The 14,964-nt window shown below is 36.6% G+C and overlaps 1 protein-coding gene across 3 annotated transcripts in view; it reads left to right on the top strand.

The window, feature by feature from the left end:
- LOC140534553 (sodium-coupled monocarboxylate transporter 1-like) overlaps positions 1-14,964 on the top strand; it is an 87,272-nt gene that overhangs the window by 22,434 nt on the left and 49,874 nt on the right. For 2 of the 3 annotated variants that reach the window (XM_072655701.1, XM_072655700.1), the window contains exons 2-6: positions 56-121; positions 1,469-1,520; positions 2,714-2,781; positions 8,924-9,078; positions 12,986-13,126. In XM_072655701.1, coding sequence (XP_072511802.1) covers positions 56-121; positions 1,469-1,520; positions 2,714-2,781; positions 8,924-9,078; positions 12,986-13,126 — 482 coding nt within the window. The remainder of the gene's footprint in view (positions 1-55; positions 122-1,468; positions 1,521-2,713; positions 2,782-8,923; positions 9,079-12,985; positions 13,127-14,964) is intronic. The other variant, XM_072655703.1, reaches the window with a different exon arrangement.

Genomic DNA, 14,964 nt, shown 5'->3' with positions numbered 1-14,964 from the left:
AACTTTTTACCTTTTCGTATTGCTAATGAAGAATCGCTGTTTTGTTTATTTACAGTATCTAGAACTTCGATTTAATAAACACATTCGCCTCGTTGGAACAGTTCTCTTTATTGTTCAAACGGCAAGTAACTTATTTTAAAACTTACTTACATGTAAATAAATATCTTAATAAATTAGAATACATTTGAAAATAGAAAGAGCCTATCATTAAATAGAAGGAACTTGAAACATTAAACATAATGGACAAAGAAATAAATTTTATAATTGTGGAGAATTCATCTAAATATGCAGCAGCTACTTAGAAAGGAAGCCTTGTTTTAGGAAAGATATTGACACAGGAGGGTGAAAGGGGAATTATGCCATATGAGAACTGATTGAAGGGTTGGCAGCAAGTTAAATCTAGAGAGGACTTAGGAGAAACATAACTATCCTTAATTTTTTGTGATTTGGAAAAGGGATTAATCTTGTTCTGCTTTACCTTAAGAGAGTGGAACAAGGTGGTGAGGGTAGAAGCTGCAGAGACATGGTATGACAGTATGAGGACATTGTCTTCATATAGGGAAAATGTTTTCTGATAATTGGACTGTCTAAAAGTGGAACAAAGGTTCCTCAGGGATTCCTTATCACAGAAGGTCTTAATTTCTTAGAGTATCACAAAAGGGATTTCTGTTCAAGTGTGGGTGGAATGAGATGCCCTCTGAGATTCCTTTCAACACTTAGATTTCATTAATTCAGATCAGATAATTCTTAGAAACAGCCATTACTACTTATTTTGCCAAAGAAGTATATAACCCAAGAGACTTATTCGTGTATTTTAAAAAATGCATTTACTGAGAAGACATTTTAGGAATTTTTACCTTGTAGCAGGAAGGAAAGAACTCGCTATAATGTATTTAAACTGTCTAGAACTCTATGTACTAAACTTCTTTAAAGAGAAAGAAGAAAACTATTTAGCACAGATTTTAAATATAAGAGTAACTTACCTTATTTCAAGTCATCTGATGACTTTAAAAAAAAGATAATATTTTGATACTAACTAGCATTTATAAAGCACTTTAAAGCTTGCAAAGCTCTTTACAAGCCTCATTTGATTCTCAAAGTAGCTCTGTGGAGTAGGGGTTATTATCTTCATTTTATAGACAAGGAAACTGTGACTGAGAGGTATAAATGGTTTGCCCTCTGTTCCTCAACTACTGGGTGGTTTGAGGTAGAATTTGAAATCAGGACTTCCTGACTCTAAGGGCAGTTCTCTGGACCCTGTGCCACTTTACTACCAATTTGTGATATAATTTGAACTAACATAACAAAATAACAGCCAGGAGTCTACTGTTTCAAAATAATTGTTCCAAAATGAGTATTTCAGTAAAGCATATAAATGTGAGAGGTAGTATGTATGCCTGATAATCTTTTATGCCTCTTAAAAGATATGGTTGATAGTCAGTGTTCCTTCTTTGGTTTCTTCTTCTAGATACTGTGCATCGGAATTGTTATTTATGCTTCTGCTCTTGCTTTGAATGAAGGTATGCTTAAAATAGTAGTCATTATTTTAAATTATGAATTTGTTGTTAATTTCCAGTGAATTTAAAGACTGGATCAATAGTGAGGTTAAGTGACAAATTTATAACTTGTGACAACATTATACTCAGTATTTACATCCAGTATACATTTCTTTTTGATTTAGTTCCCATCCTTGGAATTGCTATATCTCTTTCTCTCTGACAGGGGCCAAACTCTTGGCCTTTAGGTACCAGATGCGTCTTTTCAAGATGATTTATTTATGTTGGTAGATTAGAATTACATGTATAATAATGTGAACATTTTAATAATAGTAGTATCGTACACTGAAAATATCTTTTCAGTTTTTAAAAAGTGTTGTATTATCTCATTTATTCTTTTTGGTTACTTTGTGACCTCAGTGTGAACAGGTATTATACTTATTTAAATGGTGAAGATGTTGAGACTAAGTGACTAGCCTAGGGACATACAGTGTCATAGTGATGTAGCTGGGACTAGAGCACAATCTCTAGACTCCCATTTTTTTTTCGCTTGTGGCATTCTAACCTACATTTGATAGAAATATTGTTAGTTCATATGGATTTTCAATTTAGATGCCAATGCTTTAATAATTGTTTTATAGCAGATTTGAAGCAATTTGCTTTTTATACAGTGATGGCACTCAAAGACTGGTAAGTTCCTTGGATAGCGTGATAGCTAAAGCAAATATGTCTCATGTCTTCCTGTATTTTTGCAATTCTTTAAAAGCTTTAAATTATTTTAAATGTATTTGACGCTGAAATGTCCAATTTAAATTCTAATTGGGGTATGAAAGTGACTTTGAGTTCTTGAAGATTATATCAGTGGGGGATGAACTATTGCCTGTCCTACCAAGTTGGAAAGCCTTCATTGTGTATCTGAGGGCTACCTTACCTCATTCTCTAGAGGATTATCACCAGAGGGTTGAGTGGTTACAGCAACTGAAACATCCTGCTTAGAGCTTGGTCCTTGAAATATCACTATATTTCAAATGTAAATTGTCTTTGTATTTTAGGGTGTAGTTTGAAATAAATGATGAGAATATTTCAAAAGCTTGGAAGTCATCAAGCGAAATATATGAAAACTATAATCATTTTGTTACAGCTTTTCAACTTTTGAAGCATTAGGAAAATTATTCTAAAATTCATATTTTACAGTTTTTTTGTATTTGCCTTTTTAGTTACAGGATTTGAACTCTGGGGTGCAGTAGTTACAACAGGGATTGTCTGTACTTTCTACTGCTCATTGGTATGTTTGTTTCAATATCACCACTACTTGTTGAGTTTTAAATAGTGTGCGTATCTAATCAGAAAGGGAATATTTCATTTTCTTAAAATAAGTTCTATTCTAACACCCTATTCTAGGGCCTTCTGCTTTCTTTGTATGGTTTCTCTATCTTTGTAACCTCACCAACTCACGTGGTTTTAATTATCATCTCTAGGTAGATGATATTTGCAGATCTGTGTATCCAGCCCGACTCTTTCTCCCACACTTCAGCCCTACATTACCAGTTGCTTATTGGATATTTCAAACTGCATATTCCAGAGACATCTGGAAGTTTAACATATCTAAACTGAGCTTTTTGTCTTTCTCCCTAAGCCCTCTTCTCCTCAGTACTTTAGATCTTTTGAAGGCACCAACATAGTTTCAATGTCTCAGGTTTGTAGTCTTGGCATTAACCTGCACTCCTCACTTTCTTTCTTCTCTCATAACTGATAAATTACCAAGTCTTACCCTTTCTGAATTCACAGCATGTCTCACATCTAGCACCTTCTCTCTAACCACAAAGCTGTTTTCTTCTTAGTTCAGGCCTTCATCACCTTTTGCCTAAATTATTTTAAAAGCCTCCTAAAGCCTGCTTTAGGCTGCTCCTAACTCCAGCCTCCTCCATTAAGAAGTATGATAGTCATTTAATAAATAATTGTTGGTTTGATTGATGAAGGCAACAGCATAGGCATGGAGGAACACTTACTGGATTGTAAGGGCAAGAATTTAGAACTGAAGAGACTGTAGTCCAATGCCCTAATTTTATAGATCATGTCAAGTGACTTGCTCAGTCATAAAGGGTATTGTGTAGCAGAGCTGAAATCCCAGCCCAGGTCCTCCAACTTGAAATTTGGTGCTCTGTTCACTGACCCATAATTCCCATATGTGAGATGTTTACACAGAGGGAGGACAGTAGCTTCTTTTCTAACAGACAGATGTAGTAACCTACAGAAACATCTGTCACCTTAGCATTGTCCCTGGATTTGGTACTGAAATGACTGGTTTGGTTTGGAGAGTGGAGGAGCTAATCAGATTCAGTACAATTCAAGAAACGTCTGTTAAATGCCTACATGTACACGTTACTATTTTAGGTGCTAGGGATATTTAGGCAAATGAAAGGCTTGGCATCAAAGAACTTACTAAGGGAATCTCTCTCTCTCTCTCTCTGTTTCTCTCTCTCTCTCTCTGTTTCTCTCTGTCTCTGTCTCTCTCTCACACACATGAAAACACAGTTTAATTTGAGGACAGACTACTGGAGAATCAGAGGAAGCTTCATGGATAAGTGGCATATGGGCTATGTTGAAGATAGAACTTGAGAAGCAGAATAAAAGAAAGGAGTACATTCTAGGTGTAGGGATTGGCTTTTGCAAATGCTTGAGTAGGAATTGGAAGGTGAAATTTGAGAAACAGATTCTAGTTCCATTTGACTATATGGATATATTGTGAGTTAAGACTAGTTGGAGTGATAAAAAATGTCTGGTAAGGTAGGTTAGAACTGAATTGCAGAGGCTTTATCTGCAGGCTGAGGAGTTGATGTTATCCAAGAGGATAGCAGAAACCACTGAAGGTTTCTGAGTAGTAGAATAGTGACAAGGTCAGACTTAAATATTCAGAATTTTATTTTGGTGGCTGTGTAAATGATAGATTGTCACAAGGGAGACACTCAAACCAGAGGGAATGGCTAAGAGTCTTTTCCAGTGATAAAAGGCAATGGTCAAATTAGGATGGTAGCATTTATGGAAAAAAAAAAGAAATGGATTCTGTGGAAGTAGAATCCTAGGATTTGACAACTAATTGGATGTGGGAGGGAGAGGGAAGACTTTAGAATTATTGTCAGGTTATAAACTTAGGTAAATTAGAGAATGCTGCTGCATCCTGCATATTTAACAGAAATAGATGTTTAGAGGATGAATAGTTCTTCTGGGAGAGTGATGAATTCCATTTCACTAAGTTTGAGGTGTTTGTAGGATTTCCAGGTTGAGCTGTCTAGCAAACAGTTGATGATGTTCTAATGGAGTTTAAGAGAGAATTAAACTAATAAAATAATTGTGTAGAGATTGTAGTTGACCTCCTGGGACTAGACAGATATCACCCAGGGAGAGATTACAGAATAACACTCAGGACAGAGCTTAATCTATGCTTAAGGTATGGGACATAAATTATGTGACCAGGAAACTGAAGGTGTGGCCATGCAGTTAGGCAGAACAGTCCTGGAAGCTTAGGCAAGGAAAAGTGTCCATGAAAACGTGGTCAGATGTGTCAGAAGCAAAACAAAAGTCAAGGAGGCTGAAGACTGAGAAAATAAGGTCAGATTTATGATCACAAAGAAGGTAGGAGTAACAGAGTAGACTGGTCAGCAGCCACAGTAAAAGGAGTTTATGAATGTTTATGAAACAGAGGCAGCAGATTGTAGGGGTTTAGTAATAAAAGACACAAAAAGACAAAAGTTTGTGGAACCAGCAAGGTGCGTGGTTTTTGAATTTCTTTTTTTAAGGATAGAGACCTGAGCTATGGTAACAGGCAGAAAAGAAGGGGTCCAGCAGATCAGAAGAAATTTGACATTTAGAGGAAATGACTGGTGCATTCTGCTGAAGAAGAGGAAAGGGCATGAGAATAAGAGCAGAAATAAAGAATATGGGATCACAGGCATGTAGATTTAGGGACGGAAGAACCATTAGAGGACATTGGGTCCATCCCTGTCATTTTACAGGTGAGGAAACTGAGGTCCATGGAGGTTAAATGACTTGCCCAGGGCTGTACAGCAGTGTACAGCTTATCCTTTGAAAGGAAATGGCAAGTGTCATCCTTCAAATGGTTGTCCAAAATACATTTACAATATTTTCAGTATTTTTAAATAAGAAATTAATGGTTCATTCATTTATTCATTCAGTACTTTTTATGATTTAAACACTGAAAGATGGATGGGTAAGGTGAAATTCAGCCTGCAATTTACTTTACAATAGTTGAAACATTTAATATATTTAGGCAGATATTCTTAACCTAAAATCTTTGAAAAATATTTTCAAAAATATTTTGGCATATCAGAATATTTAGTTTCCTTTTTAATTATGTATGTTTTATTTTATGGATTTAAAAGCAGTCTGAGAAGGGGTCCATAGGCTTTGCCAAAATTCTAAAGAGGGGCCCAGTGTTTGGTGCATCTTGCTTCAGATTATGAGTTAGAGAGAAGGCGTAGACCTCGTATTGGCAGATTAGGTCTTCTCATCTAGGAGTTTATCTAGATTAATGAAGTCACAGGTCCAGCGTCTCTTTAGATTTCTATGAATGAGGTGTTATGAAAAGTTCATATGAGTGGGAATTCACCACCAGCTGAAAAGATTGGGAAACCTTTATGGGGATATTTAAGCCAAACCTATATTTAGGGAGAAACTGGAATTCTCCTGAGTCTTGAGATGAACATTTCTTCTAAACGTTTGCCTCCCACTGTCATGTTTGTATCATTCTATTTGAGATTTGAATAACATTGCGAGAATGCATTTTTTAAAATTAAAATTTATTTTATTTTTTTGGTTAAGTATTTATTTTCTCTCCTGTCCCTTACTCATCACCAGAAAAAAAAAAAGAAAAGGAAAACCTTGTAACAAATATGGGTAGTTAAACAAGTTCTCACATTGGCTGTGTGTTTCTAAATGTAAATCTCATTCTGTATCTTGAGTCCAGTCATCTCTCTAAGTATATGTTTAAGATAGGAAGGAAAGGTATCGAATAAACATTTTTAAAGTGCCTACTTCGTGCCAGGCACTGCACTAAGTGATTTACAGATAGTATCTAATTTGATCCTTACAACCACCCTGTGAATTTTTCTTATTTTATTCCTATTTTATAGTTGAGGATGTTAAGGTGAATCTCAGCTTTCCCTGGCACGTAGGGATGGCATAAAAGATGCCTCAAGGACTAATCTATGGATTAGGGCTGTACTTGGTCATCTTCTTCATACTATGGCTTTAGCATATGCTTCAGGATTTTTCTCTGATAGATGTCTGAAGTTGAGAATTTGGGAAAGAAAATGAAGCAGATGGTGAAATTTGAATCCACTGTAGAACTTGCCTTGCCCCTAGCCCACTTTTCAAATGTATGTTTTCTGATCCTGTAGTTTAGAACTTTCAGTTGGGAGCATCTTCTTTTTGGTACTTGTCATCACCAAGACATTGTCAAGAGAAAGCTTATTTGAGAGCATGGTGCTTATATGGGCTGAGGTTTTGGAAAGGGACAAGCACTATGGTTGGGTTTCAGGCAGCCTTTGCACTGTGCTGTCTCCAGGGGTTGTATGACTTTAGGAGTGAGAATAACCTGTGTTAAGTGCCATTTTAAATTATTTCATGCCATTTTATAATGAATTTATCCTTTTTTAGTTCCTTTGCTGAATTACAATCAGTATCTAGTGGGGTAAGAGGATGTGGATTTCTCCTCCTGCTCCTCCAGCTCAGATGATCTAATCACAGAAACTAGTCCAATGATAGAAGTAATGAGGTATTATTAGCTTAATTATGTGCAAAGACGGCCTCCTTCCTTTACATAGTGTGCAGTTCTTGCAGGTAAAATTAGAAAAGGAGCTTGGCATTGGCTAACTGAAGATTAATTATGCCCCTGGTGGTTTTTAAAAAGTTTCACCCACCATTCCAGGAAGCACTGAGAGACTTGGCCAGGAGAGATGCTTGTGCCTTCACGAAAAGGAAAAGGATATCAGTTTGTTCAGTAACAGAGGTGTCACTTGTGTTGGCCACATGTGTTCCTGATTTCTGTGCTTTACAACTAGTGTATTCTCTTCCCACAGACACTTTTGTATTTGTGGAACAATTATTTTTAGCTATTGTTTTTACTATGCTGTCTTAGTAAATGCCTTTGCTTTGAACTAATTGTGTCTACTGACTGAATGTTAAAGGTAAACTCATCACTAGAAGCATATAAGCTGTATTTTTTTAGTCCAGAAGAGGCCACAGCAATACAAAATTATATCTTCTTGCTCTGTTTTAAACAAATTTAACAAACTGTAACAATTTCTTTTTTCCTAATTATTTTTAATCATTCTTTTAAAAAAATTCTGAATTCCATATTCTCTTTCCCAGCTCCTTCCCCATCCTTGAGAAGACAAGCAGTATAAATAGTGAAGTTATGCAAAGCATGTTTCCATATTAACCACATTCCCCCCCCCCCATTAAAGCAAGAAAAATAAGAGAGCGAAAAAAATTATAATTTGCACTCAAAGTTCATCAGTTCTCTGTGGAGATAGATAGCATTTTTTTTTTTATCATGAGTCCTTTGGAATTGTCTTGGATCACATTGATCAAAGTAGCTTAACTCCTTCACAGTTGATCATCAGTATAACATTGCTATTACTATGTACAAGGTTCTTCTGGCTGTGCTCCCTTCACTCTACATCAATTCATACAGGTTTTCCCAGGTTTTTCTGAAACCAATCTGCTCACCATTTCTTAAAACATAATAATATTCCATCACAAACATATACCACAACTTGTTTAGCCATTCCCCAGTTAATGGGCTTCTTCTCAGTTTCCAATTTTTTGCCACCACAAAAAGTGCTGCTACAAATATTTTTGTACAAATAGATTCTTTTCCTTTTTCTTCAGTCTCTTTTGGATACAGACCTAGGGGTGGAATTGCTGGGTTAGAGGGTATGCATAATTTTATATCCTTTTGGGCATAGTTCCAAATTGTAACATAATTTCTAATAACATATTTCAGTCATGAATATTTTAGTTGTAACATGCAAGGTAATGTAACACGTTTTGTGACAATTAACAGTGATACATTTCATTTAAACGATGTTGAACAGAATTATTAGTTATGTAAACTTTTTTTGATACAAAATCTCTATAACTTTTACCCACATGCCAGACTTTACTGAAATTTACTGAAGCTTAGTGATCCTCATGTGGAAATGTTTCTTGATTATCACTTGCTTCAAAGTGGCAAGATGAACCACAAATCAAGCTTAAAGTGTATTTGGGTAACTTGTAGAAGTTGTTTTGTTGAAATCAGTTTCTTCAAAAGTCTGGTCAGCATCTGACTTTTGCCAGGTACAAAATAAATGTACAAATGAAAATGAACTTTTTAATATTTCACATGCTTTTTTTCTTTCTAGGGAAGTCTCAAAGCTGTTGTATGGACAGATGTTATTCAAATTTTCATTATGGTGGCAGGATTTTCTTCAATTATCATACAGACTTCAAATCTTCAAGGCGGATTTAAAACTATAATAAGACATGCAAAAGAAGGAGGAAGATTACAATTTTGGGAGTAAGTTAATTTTTTCTTTGGATTTCAGTTTAATTTCTTTTAATTAAAAGGTTTTATATTAGATGTAAAGAAATATTTTAAAATGTTAAGTGTTGGAGTAATAATAGCTAATATTGATATAGTGCTTTAAGGTTCAGATAAGTAAATAGTGTAAGGCCAAATGATCTACATTTTAAAGACAAGGAGACTGAGGGGAAGTGATGACCCTGTAGTGGTCTGGCTAGTAAATTAGCAAAGGCAAGATCTGAAGGCCAGGTGTCTGACTGAAAGACTAGTACTTTTGAGGTACCAGTACCAACAAATCACTTTTAGTGTTAAGATTGCAAGATTTATGCCTAATGTTGAATTTGATAAACATTTTATAAAATCCTAATGTGTTTAAGAAGCCTTCCTATGCATTTATGAACACTGGCTGTGAAGAAGCTTATAATTTAATGCAAGTGTTCTTAACCTAGAGTCCATAGACTTCCAGGGGTTAGTGAATAGATTTCTGGAGAGGCCTGTGAATTTGAATCAGAAAAAATTGCATCTTTATTTTCACTGACCTCTAATTTAAATTTATCATTTCACTTTATTTTATTCACTTAAAAACATTATTCTGAGGAGTCCATAGGCTTCACCAGACCACTAAAGGATATCTGTGATGAGGAAAGGCGGGGAAGGGAAGGAAACAAACATTGATTAAGTGCTAGCTATATACCTAGGCACTATGTTGAGCACTTTACAAATATTATCTCATTTGATCCTCGCAACAACCCTGGAAAGTAGATGGCATTTTTATTCTCATTTTACAGTTGAGGAAACTGAGACAAGCAGACTTGCTCAGGGTTACACTGCTAGCAAGTGTCTGAGGACTGATTTGAACTCAGGCTTTCCTGACTGCAAGCCTAGATCTCTATCTACTGCCTCACCTAGCTACTTTCTTTCTCCATGACAAAAGGGTTAGGAATCCTTGATCTAATGGGAGACAAGACATGGACACATAGTTTTCATAACTGAATGGAGGATGGACAGAAGCAGAGAGGGACTTATGATAGGCAGGGAGACCTAGTTAGTAGTTTAGGCATGAGGTAATGAGGGCCTCTGCTGTGACAGGGGCAGTGTCAGGGAAGAGAAAGGGGCACATATGAAAGATACGTAGAGAAGTGACAAAACTCTGCAAATGATTGAGACTAGTGGGTGAGAAAAATTGAGGAGTAGAGAATGATACCTAAGTTGTGAGCTTTGGTGGCTGGGAAGATGGTGGTGCTCTAAACAGTAATGGGGAAGTTAAGAAGAAAGGGAGCATTTGGGGGGGACAGGAAATGGGTTCAGTTTTTGGCATGCTAAATTTAAGATCTATATAGGATGTCCTTTTTGAGATGTTCAACAGGCAGAGGCAAACCTGGAGATCATCAGAGGAGATTTGAGACTCCTTTGCATAGAGATCATAACTGAATCCATAGGGATTGGTCATATCATCAGATAGTATGGAGGGGAGAAAAGAAGAGAACCAGGGACAGAACCCCAGGTGATACATAATGGTTAGTAGGTGTGACTTGGATAAAATTCAGCAAAGGAGACTGAGAAGGAGCAATTGGATAGGAGAAGGGCTAGGAGAAAACAGTGTCACAAAGGTATCAAGGAGAAGAGGGTATAGAGGTGTTATATATATAGAGGTGTTAGAGGATATAGAGAGGTCAAAAAGGATGAGGACTGAGAAAAGGCTATTAGATTGGGAAATGAAAGGCCATGGGCAGTTTTGGAGAGAGCAGCTTTAGTTGAATGAGGAGGTTAGACACAAGGCTGTAGAGATTTAAAAAGACAGTGAGAGCAGAAGAATGGTGGAGGTATCTCTTGTAGATGGCCTTCTCAATGAGGTTAGCTGTGACAGAGTTGATAGGTATGAGGGGATGATGGGATTAATCAAGTGAGGGTTTTTTGAGGATGGCAGATACATGATCATGTTTGTAGACAGTGAAGGTTGATGAGACAGAAGGGATGAAAGCCCATTGCTTGTGGCAGGTAGTTTACTATGGTAAGGAGTAGGGACCTCCCTCTTTGGGAGTGAGATGGGATGAAGGATGAAATAGAAGGAGAAGGCAACTGAGTAATAGGGGAGAAGAGAGAACTCCCTGTGAATGTTATTAATTTTTTTTTTTTAGTGAAATGTGTCAGGTTTTTCATCTGAAAAGGTAGGGAAAGGGGAGGTTTGAGAAGGGGTGAAAAAGTTTGAAAAAGATACTGGTGAGTAGGAAGGTAAATGAATTATGGGAGGTATAAAGGGATCACGTTATTGTGTTGAAGGCCCAATTGAGATATATAAATTTGCTGTGTACCCAGTCAGCATGCTTTCATGTTTTTCTCCAGCTACTTTAAGAAATAATGTGGATAAAAGTGGGATAAAAAGAACAAAGGAGAATAATCCAGGGCTGAGGTTTGGGAGGGCAAGACTGGTGAGAAGACACAGGACAAACAACTGGGGAGAAGAGGACAGGGTAGAGTTGAATTAGTTCACCAAGGGATCAGGATGGGGAAGGGAAGTATAGGTCATGCTGGGGTAATGGCCTTAGAAAGAAGTGAGAGGTGCCTCAAATGATGGAAGTTGCAGTGAGGATGAAGAGCTAGGTGGAATGATAACAAATTATGATCAGGTTAGGGAATTCCAAAATTCATGAACATGGAAATTATGCATTTGTGGTTGATTGTAAGATTGAGGATAGGACCATCTTTTCTTTTTAAGGAACTTTAAATGAGATGGAGATATAAATTAAAGAAGTTAAGCTATGTGAAGCATATGTTGAAGTCCCCCTAGTGTAAGCGGGGGAGGCGTTGGTGAGGAGAGAGAGACTGTGAGCCAGGCCTTATATTCTTTGAGGAAGAAATATTGTCCCTGTTTTTGGTAAATAACAGCCACCAGAATCTTGATTGGGTCATGACTAGATTGAATGAGCCTCAAAGGAGAGAAGTTCCTGAGTGCTGATAGTAGAATTGATAGTCTGGAAGTGGCAACATAGAGGAAATATTACACTTCCCCCACCATGCCTAGATAACATCAGAGAATATTAGTGAAAATTCAGATCATTCTGGAAGAAATGGAATAGGAAGCCGTGTCAGTCAGGATAGAGTCAGGTCTCAGTGAGAGCTACAAGATGGAAGGATTGGGAAAAGAAAGGCCAACAGAGTGGAGATCTTAATTCTTGGATTTTATTTTCTGTAATAAGCCATCCATTGCTGTGATTTTGTAGTCATTTGGTTTAAGTCTGGATAGAACCTCAGATACTATCTTGTGTAACATCCTCATTTTATAGTCAAGAAACTGAACCCTCCAGGGAGACTTTTTACCAGTAGTAAGGAGCAGAGCCGGAATTTTCACCCAAGACTTCCAATTCTTGTACTTGACCACTCTTCTCAAAGAAGGCATAGTGCCTCACAGTGCATAAATACTTCTCCGTGACTTTGGCAGTACCCTTCATTGTGCCATGATTATGGGAATTCGACATAGAATCTGAAGAAAAGCCATATTTTTGTAGATTATTCTCTGACTGCATACAAGGTCTCTGTTTAGTTTACATTAACATAGAAAAGTATGTTGCCATAGCAAGAAGTTGGTGACAGCTTTTAGTTGAGCAGATGGAATTTTTTGGCTTCTATTAGGAATTTCATTATATAGATTTATATAGATACTAAATCTCAGTCACATTTAAGCCTCTTAGTAGTTCGTATATTTTTATCTAGATAATTCAAAACTCCAAAAAGGAATACACACACATATGTATATATACACACTGACACATATATATGTATACACACACATATATATGCATATACACATAACTTTTCTGAACTCAATTCAAAATAGTCTGCAGTTATGTTTTGTTTCTGTACCTCTTTGAAATTCCAGTTTTCTTGATTTGTTTTTATGTAGTTTTAATCCTAGCCCTTTGCAGAGACACACTTTCTGGACAATTACTATAGGTGGGACCTTCACATGGACCAGCATCTATGGTGTCAACCAGTCCCAAGTGCAGAGATACCTAGCCTGTAAAACCAGGTGCCAGGCAAAACTGTAAGTCCCCATGCCATATGTTTGTCAGTATTTAAATTGTTGGTCTTAAGGAAAATGTTAACCCATTTCAAAAAAAGTAATTAAGCTAAACAAATTTGTGGTTATAATACCTTTACTTCATTTATTTCAATATATTTTAAATCACCACCAAATATCATTCCTATAAGATGATTGGATTCATAAGTGAGCTTAGAATTTCTGTTAGAGTTGTATGAAAATTCTGTTTCTTTCACATTTATTTTTTCACACTGTTTCCATTTTTTATTCCTGTCACCTTTTTTTTTTGATAATATTCATTGCTGTCTCTATATGGCTGAAGACCAATATTTGATAGTCATTTCATATATATCTATATCTATCTATCTCTCTCTCTCTCTCTATCTATCTATCTATCTATCTGTCTGTCTGTCTGTCTGTCTGTCTATCTATCTATCTATCTATCTATCTATCTATCTATCTGTCTGTCTGTCTGTCTGTCTGTCTGTCTGTCTGTCTGTCTGTCTCTGTATCTCCCTCTCTCTCTCTATGTATCTATATCTGTAAGGGCTGTCCTTCAGTAAGTGATCCCTAGCCTTTTTGAAGACAGGCAGTCTTTGCATTTATGTTTTTAACTATACCATGCTCTTTGTGGATACAACATCAATTTAATGATACGTTTTTATGCTGAGTTTTATCAGGTGACAGATCTAACACTGTAGGATTAGTTGTAGCAGAATTTCATAGTAATAATGATATTTCTGGGCCAATAATGGAAACAGTTAGTCTTTTGTATGTTGCAGTTCAGCCTTTTTGTATTTATTGGTGGTGATGACAAAATTAGACTGAATTTGCAAGGCATCCTTGATCAGTAATGGGGTTAGGAAGCTTCATTGGTTTTCTGTTGTGATATTTTGCCTCTTTCATTCTTTCTGCCTTCAAGCAATATGTGATAAACTTTCTGTTTCCAGTTAAGTTTTCCAGTTTCTCCTACCCACCAGACTGTTAACATAGAGAATTTGTTGAAGCTTTTGTTGTTCTGTTTGAAAAAAAACATGTAGTCAAGATATGGAGACAAGTTATATAACTTCTTTTGTCTGTTTTCTCATTTGTAAAATGATCGTTAGGTCACTAGGGATAACGTTGTCTGCAGTGTACCCATTTCCTAATGTTGTAAAGATCAGTGGAACATAAAGACAATCAATTAAACATTTATTAAGTAAACCTTTTACTGTCTTAGGCATTGGGAGATAGACAAAAAAGTCCTTGCTCTCAAGGAATTTAGATCTGCTGGGCTGGACACACAGTGCACTCATCAATAAGAATATACGCAATAACTATAATTTAGCTAACTGCAGTGTAGGAAGGGAGAGAGGAGGGCATGAGTAGTTGGAGAGAGTAGGAAAAGCTTTGTGTGTAATGTGGTCATTAACTGGAGTCCTGAAGGCAGTGAAGGGTTCTGTGAGGAATATATGAGGGAGGGCATTCTAGGTACATGGGGGACAACCAACGCAGAGGCCTGGCGGTGGGAGATGGACTGTAAAGTGCAGGAATGGAAGTAATGAATGAAGAATATCAGGGATTATTACCTCAAAAATATTTCAAGGAATTATTTCTTTTCTCTCTGTCTCTCTTTCAAGAGGCATTATGTCATCACTATGCCATTCTCTGCCACTTTCTCATCACAAATGCATGCCACAATTACTGGACCTTTTATTAAGCATTTATCAAATACCTAGAAAAGAGGCTAAGGATAGTCCCTGCTCTTAAGGAGCTTAAAATCTAATGGAAGAGATCAGAAGCAAAGAAATAGACTCAGAACCTTTCTAGTTTTGTAATGTCTTGTATACCTTTTGTTCCAC

This window comes from Notamacropus eugenii, chromosome 3 (assembly GCF_028372415.1).
Source record: "Notamacropus eugenii isolate mMacEug1 chromosome 3, mMacEug1.pri_v2, whole genome shotgun sequence".
Taxonomy (NCBI): Eukaryota; Metazoa; Chordata; class Mammalia; order Diprotodontia; family Macropodidae; genus Notamacropus; species Notamacropus eugenii.
Note: the sequence above shows the minus strand (reverse complement) of the source record. Positions and strands in the feature narration are given on the sequence as shown.